The 14,515-nt window shown below is 45.9% G+C and overlaps 1 protein-coding gene across 9 annotated transcripts in view; it reads right to left on the bottom strand.

Moving 5' to 3' along the window:
• The window catches only part of CIT (citron rho-interacting serine/threonine kinase), a 109,072-nt gene that overhangs the window by 10,605 nt on the left and 83,952 nt on the right, over positions 1 to 14,515 (bottom strand). For 8 of the 9 annotated variants that reach the window (XM_081892194.1, XM_081892197.1, XM_081892199.1 and 5 more), the window contains 14 exons: positions 13,836 to 13,973; positions 12,041 to 12,221; positions 11,743 to 11,834; positions 10,630 to 10,734; positions 9,739 to 9,908; positions 7,972 to 8,052; positions 7,658 to 7,793; positions 6,646 to 6,785; positions 5,917 to 6,009; positions 4,247 to 4,355; positions 3,504 to 3,632; positions 3,112 to 3,192; positions 2,024 to 2,102; positions 1,739 to 1,918 (listed from right to left, as the gene is read on the bottom strand). In XM_081892194.1, the coding sequence (XP_081748320.1) occupies positions 1,739 to 1,918; positions 2,024 to 2,102; positions 3,112 to 3,192; positions 3,504 to 3,632; positions 4,247 to 4,355; positions 5,917 to 6,009; positions 6,646 to 6,785; positions 7,658 to 7,793; positions 7,972 to 8,052; positions 9,739 to 9,908; positions 10,630 to 10,734; positions 11,743 to 11,834; positions 12,041 to 12,221; positions 13,836 to 13,973 (1,714 nt within the window). The remainder of the gene's footprint in view (positions 1 to 1,738; positions 1,919 to 2,023; positions 2,103 to 3,111; positions 3,193 to 3,503; positions 3,633 to 4,246; positions 4,356 to 5,916; positions 6,010 to 6,645; positions 6,786 to 7,657; positions 7,794 to 7,971; positions 8,053 to 9,738; positions 9,909 to 10,629; positions 10,735 to 11,742; positions 11,835 to 12,040; positions 12,222 to 13,835; positions 13,974 to 14,515) is intronic. The other variant, XM_081892195.1, reaches the window with a different exon arrangement.

Here is a 14,515-nt window from a genome sequence, read left to right as displayed (position 1 = left end):
TGCCTCAACTGTGGAGGCAGAACATAGCCAGCACGGCTACTAGCCATTGATAGCCGGCTCCTCCATGAATTTATCTAACCTGCTTTTAAGGTCATCTACAGTAAGTTGGTGGTGACCAATGCCTTCTGTGGGAGCAGTGATGGCCACACACACTACTGCTCCCTGTCCCCTTAAAAACCAGCAAAAACCATCTCCTTTACATAGCCTGATCTCCTTTTCACCTTTCAATATCTGGATTTGTACTTTGCTCCCATTGCCTCAGCTTTCTCTTTTTCCTACGCCTCTCTCTTGAGATAACACAGTCTGGCTTCCATCCTCTGCATTCCACTGAAACAGACATCACTTAAATAAATAAATAGCCTTGTTCTCAGATCTAAAAAAAAATCTTCGCTCTTCCATCACCATCCTTATCCTCCCGGCCACCTTTGACGCAGATGCTTGTGAACATGCTCTTCAGGTCAACATCTTCCCCATCTTTGGATTTCTGTAACCCTGATGGTTTTATTTGAGACCAGTTGAATGAAGCCTGCTTCAGTGTTTTCCCTGGAGGTCTTCCTCTGTTCCAGAGGACTCTGCCATGATCTCACAGCTATCTAAACACAGGGTGATCTTCATCAGGTCTCTATGCTGAAGATATCCAGATCTCTCTTCCGTACCACCAACCTCTCTTTCCTTCTACTAGTCCTTCAGCGGCTCATCACTGCCCTCAACATGCCCAAGTGTGAACAGCTCCTCTTTCCCCTTCACCCTCCCCCTTGTCATTGGGTGTAGAGAGTAGCTGATATTACCACTACCTACCCAGCTGAGTAAGGGATGCAGGTGGCGCTGTGGGTTAAACCACAGAGCCTAGGACTTGCTGATCAGAAGGGTTGGCAGTTCGAATCCCCGTGACGGGGTGAGCTCCCATTGCTCAGTCCCTGCTCCTGCCAACCTAGCAGTTCAAAAGCATGTCCAAGTGCAAGTAGATAAATAGGTACCGCTCTGGCGGGAAGGTAAATGGCGTTTCCATGTGCTGCTCTGGTTTGCCAGAAGCGGCTTAGTCAGGTTGGCCAAATGACCCGGCTCCCTCGGCCAATAAAGCGAGAGGAGCGCCGCAATCCCAGAGTCGGTCACAACTGGACCTAATGGTCAGGGGTCCCTTTACCTTAACCTTTACCCAGCTGAGTGAGGTAAGGCATGCTCAGCTTCATCTTCTCTATATTCAAATCTGTTCCTTCCCCTGCATCTTCTCATTCTCATCATCACTTGACCTGGGCCACCACTTTCTTTCAGTGGCATCCCCCTTGTTATTACACCTTCTTCTCCTCAACTTGTCCCAAAACTCTGCCTCAAACTACTCAGTTTACCTCTCCCTTTGGGGAAGAGGCATAGCTGAGTGGTAGAGACTGTAAAAATGGGATGCTGGACTAGGTAGGCCATTGATCTGATCCAGCAGTCTCTTCTTATGTTCTTAATGGGTCTACGCTGAGCAGAACTTGCATTGGCATGAACCACGTATCTTTCTCTAAGGCTTTTCTCAGCACTGGTGATGCATCCTGCTTTCCACGCAATCTTTAATCTTCTCCACTTTTCTTCCCCAGTCAAACTGGCATCTCGGTAGGTGAAACTGCACCTAGCTCATCACGTCTACCTACTGCCACCATGCTTTCCCCATCCTTCCAAAGTAGAGGGCACCTTGGGGCAGGGGTCTCTCTTTCCCCCTCTCCTATAAGCGTAAAGCTGTAATATTACTTCTTACCTGCGCGTAGTAGAGGGGACTCGGTGGAGTTCGTTGTTTGATTCTTTCACCAAATTCCCCTTGCAGCAAATAACTCTTAGTTTGTCCTGGTAGGAAGAGGCCAGGTAAATTGCTCCTGATGAAATTGCTGGACCCAGGTAGCGAGGGCTCGGAATATCCAAGTGGGCTCGTGCTGGAGTGCTGGAGAGGGAAGAGTGCCTTTAAAATTGGCTCTTAAATCTTGCTTTGGCCAGTTTGGCCTCCACAGTTGTAGAAGGCAAGCAGTGAGGCGGCGTAATTACTTACCCGAGGGAGGCACGTGCTTGGATCTCAATCACTTCGAGAGAGTTGAAGTGCGTCACAAACAGGTAAGGCTCCCTGTAGGCTACAGCAAGAACAGTGCCAGGAACAAAGATGAATAAAGTAGTCAGGGAACTCACAAGAAAACATCCTAAGAGCCTGGGTGCTGATTCAGGTCAATGGCCCATCTTGTCCAATATCCTGTTCTCAACCAGATGGAACGCCAGTAAGCAGGACCTGAGCGTAACAGCGCTCTCCCCACCTACTGGTATTCAGAGTATACTGTGTCCAGTGGACGTAGAATATAGCCATTGTGACCGGTAGCTACGGACAAGCTTGTCCTCCATGAACTTGTCCAATTATCTCTTAAGAAGCGCATGCCTTGTCCACCTACAGCTCTACTTCTGAAAATGTTTTAGATAGTTGTTCTTAACTATTTTTACCAATTTATTTTACAATCAAGTGGGACCCCACATTTAAATTCTTCCCTGGTCTCCTTGCTGGCCCTAGTAGGACCAACTTAGCCAGTTAGCCCTGGTGATCATTTGATGTCTGCTGACTGGGGTTGTTGTCCCCTCCCCAACCAAAAAAAAGACCCCTGAATTTTTTAATTTTATTGATATTGATGCTGCATTTTATGTTGTATTTTATGCTGTTTTAAAGTCGCATTTTAATCATTGTTTTATATTTGCTGTTAGCTGCCCTGAGCCTGGTTTTTAAACTGGGAAGGGTGGGGTATAAATAAATTTGTTGTTTGTTTATTGTTGTTGTTTAAATTTTATGAAATAAATAAAACCATGCCTCAGATTTTTGAGTTTTTGTTTTGTAAAAGAACACATCTATTTAAGCCATGGATGTGGGAACCTGTGACCTTCCAGATCTAGCTAGATTCCCAGCTCCCAACATCCATGTTGGCTCAAGGCCATCACCACCAGGAAGGCCACAGGTTCTCCCTCCTTCTCTGCTGAAGGTCCTTCTACAAAGGAAAAGACAAATGCCCCCTCGCTATTTCTACAACCCTCGGTATCTCTGAACACTAGAAAAAGATGGGTGCACAGTAATCACATGACAATGGAAACCACACAAATGCTTACCGAATGCTAAAGGCAGACGACTCCATTTCAGGTCATCTGAGCGACTGCGCCTTCCATAGGAGTCCACAAAGACGCCAAACTCTGCAGGAGGGGACACACACACCCAACAATCACCACCATTCCATTTCAAGCTATTCTTCTTAAGAGAAATGAAATGTGATTTTGCCAGGATTCCAGAGCGCCACGAAGCAGTAATTGCAGTTGTTGGATGTGGGAACAATTTCCCTTTGAAAAACCTAGAGCATGCGCTTGAACATGCAGTTTGATCTTTGAAACTAAGCTGGCCTGAGAGTTGCCAGTACCTGAATCACCCTGGAAAGCTCCAGGTGTGCTGCTCTGAGCTCCTTGGGAGAAATGGGCAGAAGCTAAGCAACACACTGAACTAGACTTACCATGGAAGCAAAGCAGATACTCCTCCCTCTGCCCTGTAGGGTTCACCTGGATGATATTGATTGGGAAACTGTTGGTGGATGATGCAAACACAGCAGAAGCTAAAGTATGGTCATTCTTGTCCAGGAATTCTACAAGGCACAAGAGAATTAGATCAGTGCCTATTTCATTTTAAACAAAGATCATATCTCAGTGCAAGAACATCTACTATACATGCAGAAGGTCCCGGGATCAGTCCTCAGCTTTGTCAAATAAAGCTGGGTCAGACTCCTGCCTAAAACCCAGGAAGAGCCATTGCAAGTCAGTGTAGACCATGGGTAGGCAAACTAAGGCCCGGGGGCCGGATCTGGCCCAATCGCCTTCTAAATCTGGCTCGTGGACAGTCTGGGAATCAGCGTATTTTTACATGAGTACAATGTGTCCTTTTATTTAAAATGCATCTCTGGGTTATTTGTGGGGCATAGGAATTAGTTCATTCCCACCCCAAAAAATAATAATATAGTCCGGCCCCCCACAAGGTCTGAGGGACAGTGGACTGGCCCCCTGCTGAAAAAGTTTGCTGACCTCTGGTGTAGACAGTGCTGAGCTAGATAGATCAATGGTCTGATTTTGTTTAAGAAAGAATTCCTACTCTCCTATGACCAAGGCAGGGCAGGCATGAAGGCGACAGCCCACCCCTGCCATACATCCCGCTGAGGACTTAAAGCACTAGCTCTCCAAAGCATAGTTAGGAAGTGACACCTACCCTCAAGGGTGTACTGCTTCATCTCAATTTCATAGAACTTATTTGTTCCAATGATGATGCTGTAACTGGTGAAATGAATGCAGCTGCAGGGCTCCGAGGTTTCAATCTCCTGCAAGGATGGAAACAAAAGCACAGACATACAAGCCTCAGTTAGCCTACTTGGATTATACTAGAAAAATGCAACCTCTGCTGCTGATAGAAGTAGTGCGACTCATGCGACATGTTGGCAATTAATATACACAGAACAATAATTATACATACTTTATCAACCTTCTGATAAGTTCATTTAGGCTGGGTAGTTCGCAAGTCTTTGTGGCTTTGTTTAATGTTTTGTATTTTTCTCAGAAGGTTGATAAAGTATGTATAATATTGTTCTGTGTATATTAATCGCCAACGTGTTGCATGAGTCACACTACTTAGATTATACAGCACCCTGACCAGAGCAAAGAAGGGTGGATAGGATTAAGAAGATCCTAGGAATCTGCCTGGCTTCAGTCACAAAATCCAAGATAGGTCTGGAGTTTCCGGGCTTGGGAATGTGACAACTGCATTGACTTGTTCAGTCTCACTTTGAGGAGAGTGGTAGAGGATTCTGGGTAACACCGCTGGGATAGGGATTAAAATCCTTGCTCTGCAGGAACAAATAATAATGCAGCTACCCACTGGCATCCTTCCAACCTGTTGGCTTTAGTCTCTTTCTTGAATTATGGGGTCCAGAACAGACCTCAGCATTCAAGGTACAAAGTTATAAACAGAGTTGCTGCATTTAGCCCCTTACAACTAGACTACCACGTTCTTGTTTACTCCGTGTTAAGTCTCACCAATGCTCTGCATAAAAGCAGGCTACATTGTGGACCACACTCTCCTCTGCAGCTGTACGTTTCAGGAGACCGGCTGGCTTCAAGGATGCATGTCCACCGTTAATGTTCTCCAAACTGATGGATCGCTAGTAAGCATCTGTGGGATTCTTGTAAAGGGACCCCTGCCCATTAGGTCCAGTCGTGACTGACTCTGGGGTTGCGGCGCTCATCTCGCTTTATTGGCCGAGGGAGCCGGTGTTCAGCTTCCGTGTCATGTGGCCAGCATGACTAAGCCGCTTCTGGCGAACCAGAGCAGCGCACGGAAACGCTGTTTACCTTCCCGCCAGAGCGGTACCTATTTATCTACTTGCACTTTGATGTGCTTTCAAACTGATAGGTTGGCAGGAGCAGGGACCGAGCAACGGAAGCTCACCCCATCGCGGGGATTCAAACCGCCGACCTTCTGATTGGCAAGTCCTAGGCTCTGTGGTTTAACCCACAGCGCCACCCGCGTCCCTAAGTGATTCTTGTCCCTAAGGGATTCTTGTAGCACAGATTAAATCTCAAACAGGGCTGCATATCCTAAACTACACTGACAGGCCAGTATAGGATCACCACTATGTACTTTTGCATCAGTCTGATTCTGTGTGGCAATGTGTGATGTCCAGGGAAGTAACTTACACTGAATATTTATGATGAAGACACTATACAGTTGCAGCTTGGTCAGTGCAAAGACAAAAATGGGTGGAAGGAAGGTTTAGCTGTAACTAATGGAAGAGTTGGCAGGTTATTCACCATGTCAGGGTTGAGACCAACTGTTGCCAGTCTTTCACGGGCAAAAGCGGACTGCATTGCAATTGCAAACTTTACCTTCCTGATGCAGAACTTGCTGAGGCTCTCATTATAGCGCAGAACCACCACTTTGTTGGGCATCGCTGCACAGATGCACAGCCCATTCTCAATCTGCATGTGAAAGATAACAAATAGTGCTATTTTGTTGCACACAGCCTTGATAATAATAATAATAATAATATAATAATAATAATTTATTATTTATACCCCGCCCATCTGGCTGGGCTTCCCCAGCCACTCTGGGCAGCTTCCAAAAAAATATTAAAATACTGTAATACATCAAACATTAAAAGCTTCCCTAAACAGGGCTGCCTTCAGATGTCTTCTAAAAACCTGGTAGTTGTTGTTCTCTTTGACATCTGGTGGGAGGGCGTTCCACAGGGCGGGCACCACTACCGAGAAGGCCCTCTGCCTGGTTCCCTGTAACTTGGCTTCTCGCAGTGAGGGAACCACCAGAAGGCCCTTGGAGCTGGACCTCAGTGTCCGGGTAGAACAATGGGGGTGGAGACGCTCCTTCAGATATACTGGACCGGGGCAATTTAGGGCTTTAAAGGTCAGCACCAACACTTTGAATTGTGCTCGGAAATGTACTTGAAATCTAATATGACCCAGGGTGACATATAAATGTCTTAAACAAATAGTGGATGCATGGTCTTGAGATGGGGCCTAACAACCCTTTTGATCATCATCCCCTGTGTTCCGGGGATCATTGCATTAAAAGGCAAATGCAGAGCTTAGGGGTCTTACCTTGCCAGCAGCAAAAAGATGACATCCTTTCACAGCCTCAAAAACGTTTGGAGAGACATCAGGCTGGGCTGGCAGGTGGGACTGGGCTAGAGACTGCTTTACTTTCTTCACGTCAACAAGACACAGTGCCCTCTCATCCCCTGAGGAAAGACACAAAGGAGCAGAGAAACATTTCTAGCTAAGCCAAGGAGCAAAATTACAGAAGTAAAAGCTTCATGCTGCTCCCGCACTTAATGGCACCATATCACTAAGAGCTGGTTTCTAGAAATATTTTATGTCTAAACAGCACTGGAACTTGTTCCGTTCACTGAAAATGGGTTAAGTCCTACTTCACAAGTCAGAAGGATCATCAAAGAAAGCTTAATAAACTTTTATCAACTTCTGTTTATTAACTTAATGGAGGAGGGACCATAGCTCAACAGCAGAGCACCTGCTCTGCATGTAGAAAGTTATCAGGTACAATCCCTGGTCGGACTGAGATATTCCCTGCCTGAAAACCTGGAGTGCTGCTGGCAGCCAATGTAGACAATACTGAGAATACTAAGCTCTGTGTAAGGCAACTTCCCAATTTCCTAAATTTGATGATGCAAAAGATAGTTGAAGGTGGTTGCATACAAAATAAACCACCCAAGGTGTTTCAAAACAAGGACAAAATTGCCGATGCAATTCTATATGACTAAATGCAAACAAAAGAAAACAAAAACAAAACTCTCCAAGGAGAGAGTTACCAAGGTACACACACACTGCAGTCCTGAGAGTGCAGAAATGCCACACAGAATGTAGCATCAGCCACAAAATCTGCCATCACATAAACTATGATGTTTATATGGTTTTTTCTCTTTTTCTAAAAGCAAGTTTCTAGCTATTATGGTTGGGGTAAGGTGTGCCTGTAAGAGGGCAGGCAACGCCCACTGAAGTTTCAGAAGCCTGATGAGGAAGGATGATGAGGAAACATTCAAACTGACATATAAGAGTTCCATTATAGCAGAATACATGGCTTCCCGAACTCTACCTGCTATCATGAGCAGCTTCTCCAGGTCCTTGATGAGGTGCACTTGGAAGACGGCACCAATTCCTGGGACATGTGTTAAAGAGTTCTTCAGCACATTCAGGGCATAAAGGCCTTCCTCAGCACCCACTAGGACCACCTACAAAAGGGGTTTATGAAGAGTCAACACACAGAGAGAGAAAGGCTACAGGGATGCTATTAAAAACCACCACCACCGAAGGAAGAAATCCCAGAAGGTCCAAAACTAAATAGGTTCCTTGTTCAGTTTGCTTATTCCCCAGCATGGCAAAGCAAGAGTTGGCAAAATCCCCCATTACCTGGTCACTGAAGGGCAGTGTGCAGTTGATATCCAAACGGTCTTCCCCCTCCAGCTTCAGGAGAGAATTTCCAAGGAGCTTCTGTGCATGAGGGAGAGAAAAGGAGAACTAGCACAACCCTTTCTATCTCACCTAGTCCATTTTGCCATGGGGTGGACACGTGCCAGTAATTCTGCATGGCTACTAACAATAACGACAACAACCATAATAATAAACAATACAGTGGTACCTCTAGTTGCGGACACGATCCGTTCCGGGGTGCCGTTTGCACCCCATAAAGTCCGCAACTAGAGCGGCGCTTCTGCGCAAGTGCAGAGTGCGATAGAACGCTTCTACATGTGTGGCGAAACCCGGAAGTACAGTGGTACCTCAGGTTACAGACGCTTTAGGTTACAGACTCCGCTAACCCAGAAAAAGTACCTCGGGTTAAGAACTTCAGAATGAGAAAAGAAATCGTGTGGCAGCAGCAGGAGGCCCCATTAGCTAAAGTGGTGCTTCAGGTTAAGAACAGTTTCAGGTTAAGAATGGACCTCCAGAACGAATTAAGTTCTTAACCCGAGGTACCACTGTATACACTTCTGGGTTTGCTGTGTTCGCAAGCTGAAAAGACGCAACATGAACCTAACGCAACACGAGGGATGACTGTACTTTCCCACCTTCTTCACAGAAGCACATGAGAGAAGAGCCCTCGGGTACAGATCTCGCCCTGTAACAGCAGATATTCACTCCACAAAGGAAAAAGCAACGCGAGCACATACCTTCTTGCCAGCCCCACAAAACTAGTTGCATGCAAAGAGTAGATGCCAGGGTTCCTTTTGCTAAGAATGTAAAGAGAACCTGCTGGATCAGAACAGTGGCCCATCTGGTCAAGAACCCTGAAAGTGGCAAGTCAGGTGTCTATGGGAAGCCTACAACAACAGCACTCTCCTCCTGCAGTGTCCAGAAACTGGTATTCAGAAGCAGACTTTCTTTGACAGTGGACGGTATTCCATGCTCCTCAAGGGACACATACACAGCCTCCAATCATACGTCCAGTACCTCTTTGTCCCTCCTCCCATGGATCACACAGGCTCTCTGGTTCTTTCCTTCCCCCACACCCCTAACAAACTTAAATGTTTGTGTTCCAAGAAGGAAAGAAAATATCTTCCTGAATGGAAGAAAGGCCGCCAAATCAGAACTGTGCATTGCTCCTTCAGCTGCAAACTAAAACACCGTGTTTCCCCAGGGTTAGATTAAAAGATGCATGTCCAAAACATGGAGAATATGCTTCCACAGCAGGCTCACTTTTGAAATTGTGTGTGTCTGGATGCACCTGCAAAACCCAAGCCACACCTTAAAAAATATATTTCCATTTTGATTGCTTGATAAAAGGCCTAGAGTGTTGTGGTCATTGGATTTATTTTGTGCTTTAGGCCCTTGGTCCGAAATGTGATGCAAATGGCGAGTACCTAGGTTAGGGTATGCTGGGTGGTGATGGCTGTAAATTGATGGAAAACACGAATTGCCTAAATGCAAATAACATTCTGTTTTGTTTAATTAAAACAGCTTGAGTTAAGTTTTAACAAAATCAGATTGTGCCTGTCCAAGAGCTTATTAATCATCCCACATAATTAGTTAGGATGCAGGAAGGGTAGAGATTTACTTACTGAGCAAATGGGACAGAATTCTTGCCTATTTTCTTTTCTTGTTAAAAAGGCTAGAAATATCCCTCTTTTTAAAATGAAAGAGGATTACCCACCCCCTCCAACCCTCAATGTTTTTACTTACAGCATCAGCCTCAGCCTTTTCCCTGGAAACTCTTCCTCCAGCAACTATGGATTCCAGCGCACTGACCCAGCGTTGCTTATCAGGAAACGTGGGTGTGAGTAAGTAGAGAGTCCGGCCAGGCCAACACGTGGTATGAGGATGAGATTCCAGCTTCAATATATAGGGCACATCTGTTACCAAAAAACACAGACAGAGGTTTAGGAAATGGGGTGGGTGGTGGGTGAATAAAGACCTAGAGGTCAAAAACGGCTTAGGGCGGAAAAGAAGTTTTCAAGGTATCTTGAGAAAAATGCAATCAGGAACTATGAGCCTCAGAAATCAAGGTCACAGTCATAATTTTAATTTTTGTTTATTTATACCCCGCCCATCTGGCTGGGTTTCCCCAGCCACTCTGGGCGGCTCCCAACAGAATATTAAAAACACGAGAAAACAGCAAACATTAAAAACTTCCCTAGACAGGGTTGCCTTCAGATGTCCTCTAAAAGTCAGATAGTTGTTTATTTCCTTGATGGCAGGACGTTCCAAAAAGCGTACCTTCCTTATTCTTCCTGTTCACTAAATAATGCCCCTTCAGCATCCAGCCTCTCCTCCCAAACCTTTACCTCTGACCTCTCCTCAGCATCCCACCACCCAATCCCCTGGCCCTGAGCCTTCCTCCTCTGGGGTTTCCCTTGTCCCTGACATCATGGAGCTAGATGAACCAAGGGTCCAATTCAGTATATGGCAGCTTCCTGCATTGTATGGCTCAGGTTTGTAAAAAAATTGTAAAGTTAAATAACGAATGATAGGACCACACCATTATTTTCTTTAAAAAAGGTATCTGAAAAAGCCAGGGCTCTGCCACAGCCAGCTGATATGTTCACACATCAGATGAAACACAATTGACCTCACCTGTCTTAGCAGTGTTTAGGAGCTCAGTTGCGCCCACAGCTCCGTGGACGGTCACATCTCCGTCTGGAGGACACAGCTCAAACTCCTCCGAAGGCCTCTGTCCTGCTTTGGCAAAGATATAAGTGGGAGGACAAGAGCGTGAAGGGGGAATGGAAACTTGGAAGACAAAGAAATCAGAGAGAAAAACAGGTGTCGGGGGAGAAGGCACTTCACACGTTAAATTTCACGTCATTCTTGAGGGCTGGAACAAATGTAAGACAAAAGGCCCCTCCAGACGTACTTTTGATTGCGCATTCACAGTGATTTGGGCGCAAAATGCTATCGGGGCAGTCATACACAATTCCACTTTCAATACCGTTTGCACTTGCAGAATGGGGTTTTTTTGGGGGAGGAGGGGGCATCATCACACTGCTTCATTTCCAGCTAATGCGCATCCCTGCTAAAATCAGAATCATTTTTGTCCCGCTTTCATTGCACTATAGGCCCTCTGGACAGCAATAACCCCAATAGCCTTGGGGAAGAATTGCGGAAGGGACTAAAGCGGAACCAATCTGCCGCTAAGGAACTCTTTACCGTCTCAAAAGCATGTTGCCAACTAAACCCACAATAAAGCACCAGCCTGGAGGGGCACTAAGACAACTAGAGCAGAAGTTTTCAAATTGCGCTTTGTTCCTAAGGGGCGGGGAGGCTCTGGGGCACCTCAGGGGGGGAGAAGATCAGTAATGGCAGAGAAGCGCCCCTGAAAGATAACGTACCTGTCACTACTGATCTTCTGATCAATGGCTCAGCCACAGAGAATGTTGGGGGCATGGTCAGTTTGTGTGGCGCAACAGCAATCAGCGCCCCATATGTGCGGCAAATGCAGCCTAGAACGCACTCAGGTTCCTTTGCCAATCGTAGGGGTTATACTGGAGGCGCCCAGTGGCAGCTCCTTGGCGGTCAGATGCAGAAAGGGTTCTCCAAGGGCGAGGCTTTACAAAGAGTGATGTCCTAGAGTATTAAGCCAATCTCCCCACTTCCACAAAGTTCAAACGTTTTTGTTCAGACAAAGTTATGCATTGAGAGGCCATGTCAGAGGAGACGGGGAAAGCGAGTCAGATGTTAAGAGGTTACCTTCTCTTGCTTCTGTGTCATAAACAAGCACTTTAGTTCCTTCCAGAACTATATACTTCCTGTCCCAGCCCTGCTGCCCACGCTTATTATTTCTGAAAACACAGAAAAAGGACAAAACTGCGTTAGAGGGTTGCGTCAAAGGTTCCCGATTAGCGTGGTCAGCCAACCTCCCGTGGGGGTTTCACCAGCGAACAAGAGAATCGGCTTCACAGCTACAGTCTACGGAGCGGCTCCTCCAGCGGCGGCAGCACCAGCAGCTCTGGGCAAGCAATTTTAGCGCAGAGACTCACGTTTGTACCTTGGCACCTTCATCCATCCTTCTAGCCGTAAACTGCTGCTTGGCTCTTTCAGCTGCAGACCCGGAGAGTTCAGTTTGTCTCGGCAGAAGGCTTCGGAGAAATGCGTGGCGTATTCGGCAGGCAAGCCACAAGTAGCTGGCAAACAGGTTGAGCACTTTGGATGGCACATCATCTGGCATTCTGGCAGGGGGAAGGTAGAAAGGGAAGAGGGGGAAACCTTATAGAAACATTAGGATTTAAGGGCTATCAAATGTAACGCTATATTTGTTGCTTAGCAGTATACTTGTTGCCCAACAAGCTTCTGTTAATGTAACTGCTGTGCTGGATTTCTTCATTGCTCAACCTTTAAACTCCACCACCTGCTAGTGCAAAGGCTCTTGTGATAGCAGACAATGACTGTTGGATAGAGCCCTGCACTTAAAAACTTCAGGTAAAGGATTTTTCACAAAATCGGAATTGCTCGGACTCAAGTCTGCACCGACCCAATATTAAGCTGAAGAATCTCAACTAACTTCCCTATTATTGCCACGTGTTCTGGTGCACAACTTCTTGGCTTTAGGTACAGTGGTATCTCAGGTTACAGACGCTTCAGGTTACAGACTCCGCTAACCCAGAAATGGTACCTCGGGTTAAGAACTTTGCTTCAGGATGAGAACAGACATCGTGCAGCGGTGGCACAGTGGCCCCATAACTAAAGTGGTACCTCAGGTTAAGAACGGTTTCAGGTTAAGAACGGGCCTCCAGAACAAATTAAGTTCTTAACCCGTAGTACCACTGGTCTGACTTCACCCCTGGAGGCGCACTCCATTGTCTCTCAAGACAATGCCAACAACAAAGCAGTAAGTAACAGCTAAGAACCTGTTCTGTGCCAGTTGTGAAATGAGTACTTCTGCAGGAGACATGATCAGCTTTTGTCCTCCAAGATCAAGCCTGCTTAATAAAGGTCGCCAAGGTTTTCCTAAAATGCTTGAAATCCATATATGTCCCTTTTCCACAAAGCTGAGAACCTTATGGCATTACTGTTGAGGCCTAGGACCCCATTTTGTAGAGAGAGGAGATGCTGTGCTTTCAGCATAATTTTCCACTGCCTTTTTATTTTGGCATGATAAGTAGAAAAGGCTTGACCTAAGGAATACGGGATGAATACTGCTAATTCATGAAGACTATTCCAAATATATATATAAAATCATGAAGTCTCTTAAAGCAGTTTACGATAATTTGGTGTGCGTGTGTGTGTGTGTGTGCTTATTGTGATCTTAGAACAGTAATGAATTAAATTGAGAAAGTGTGAATTTGCAGAAAAGCCAACTCCAAACTCCCCAAACTCTGAGGTAAATTTGGGCTGCAGTCTTAGAACAGTAATGAATTAAATTAAGAAAGTGTGAATTTGCAGAAAAGCCAACTCCAAACTCTCCAAACTCTGAGGTAAATTTGGGCTGCAGTCTTTGAAGCTGCTCTAGCTAGTGATTAAGAGACTCTGGCTCCAACTGATGGAAATGAGCCATCACCAGGCATTGGTGTAGCTGTTGTGGTGTTATGGAACGTTTACTAACATTCTAAGGAATTCTTTTTAAATAATAATAATATTTTTTTTAATTGTCAGCCTACAAGGCCCAAGGACTAATAGGGCTATATTGGTGGAAACCTTTCTTGAGGCAAAGAGGACAGAAAAGGGAACACAGATAACAAGCTTGGCCAAGAGAACAAAAAATTAGACAATATGGACATAACATTAGGTATTATTACTCTTCCAGTTCGGCCCTGTTACCACCTTTGTTTCCTTGCCATTCTTACCAAGACATTTAGACGCCTGTCGTCCAAAGTGAACCGTATCCAAGCAAACTGCACATTTAGTTGCTCTCATGTTCAGCCCCACATTGAACCGGTGAGGGATATTGTGATGCATCCGTTCTTTCAGACGCCGGTTAAACTCTGGGGGGGAAGGAGCAAGTGGCAAAGCACAGTTAAAAGCAGCTCGGCAGCTATCAGCACTTCCGATTCTCCCTCGGCTGGTTTGGTTGGTACCTAACTAAAAGGTCTTTTAGGCAGGGCTACGTAGAGAGATGAATCTCACAATCCTAAGGCACTTAATATGCATATGCCACCAGCAAGCATATGGCTGGTGGTGGCAGAAGCAGCACACATATTCGGAACTCAACTGGCCAACGCATGTGAAAAGGAGACCTTAGCAAGATAAGAATATGCTTTTTGCTGGTTCAAACTATTTGCCCAATCCTGTTTGGGAGTGGCTTTCTATTGTCACAGGTAAAGGTCCTTCCTGTCCCCAGCCACCTGATGGCTTGAACTGGAGGCTTCAGGAATTGAGCTGGGGACCTGCAGCCAAGGCGCACACCCTACTACTGAGCTAGCTGCCCCTTCCCATTTCACCAAGCACTGCCACCACCAGCAAGGGTGTAGCAAAAGAACGCTTGTGTGAGGAGGAAAAGCAGCCCTTTGATTTAAGTTGAAACAGG

This window comes from Podarcis melisellensis (genome assembly GCF_964234715.1).
Source record: "Podarcis melisellensis genome assembly, chromosome: 16".
Classification (NCBI taxonomy): Eukaryota; Metazoa; Chordata; class Lepidosauria; order Squamata; family Lacertidae; genus Podarcis; species Podarcis melisellensis.
Note: the sequence above shows the minus strand (reverse complement) of the source record. Positions and strands in the feature narration are given on the sequence as shown.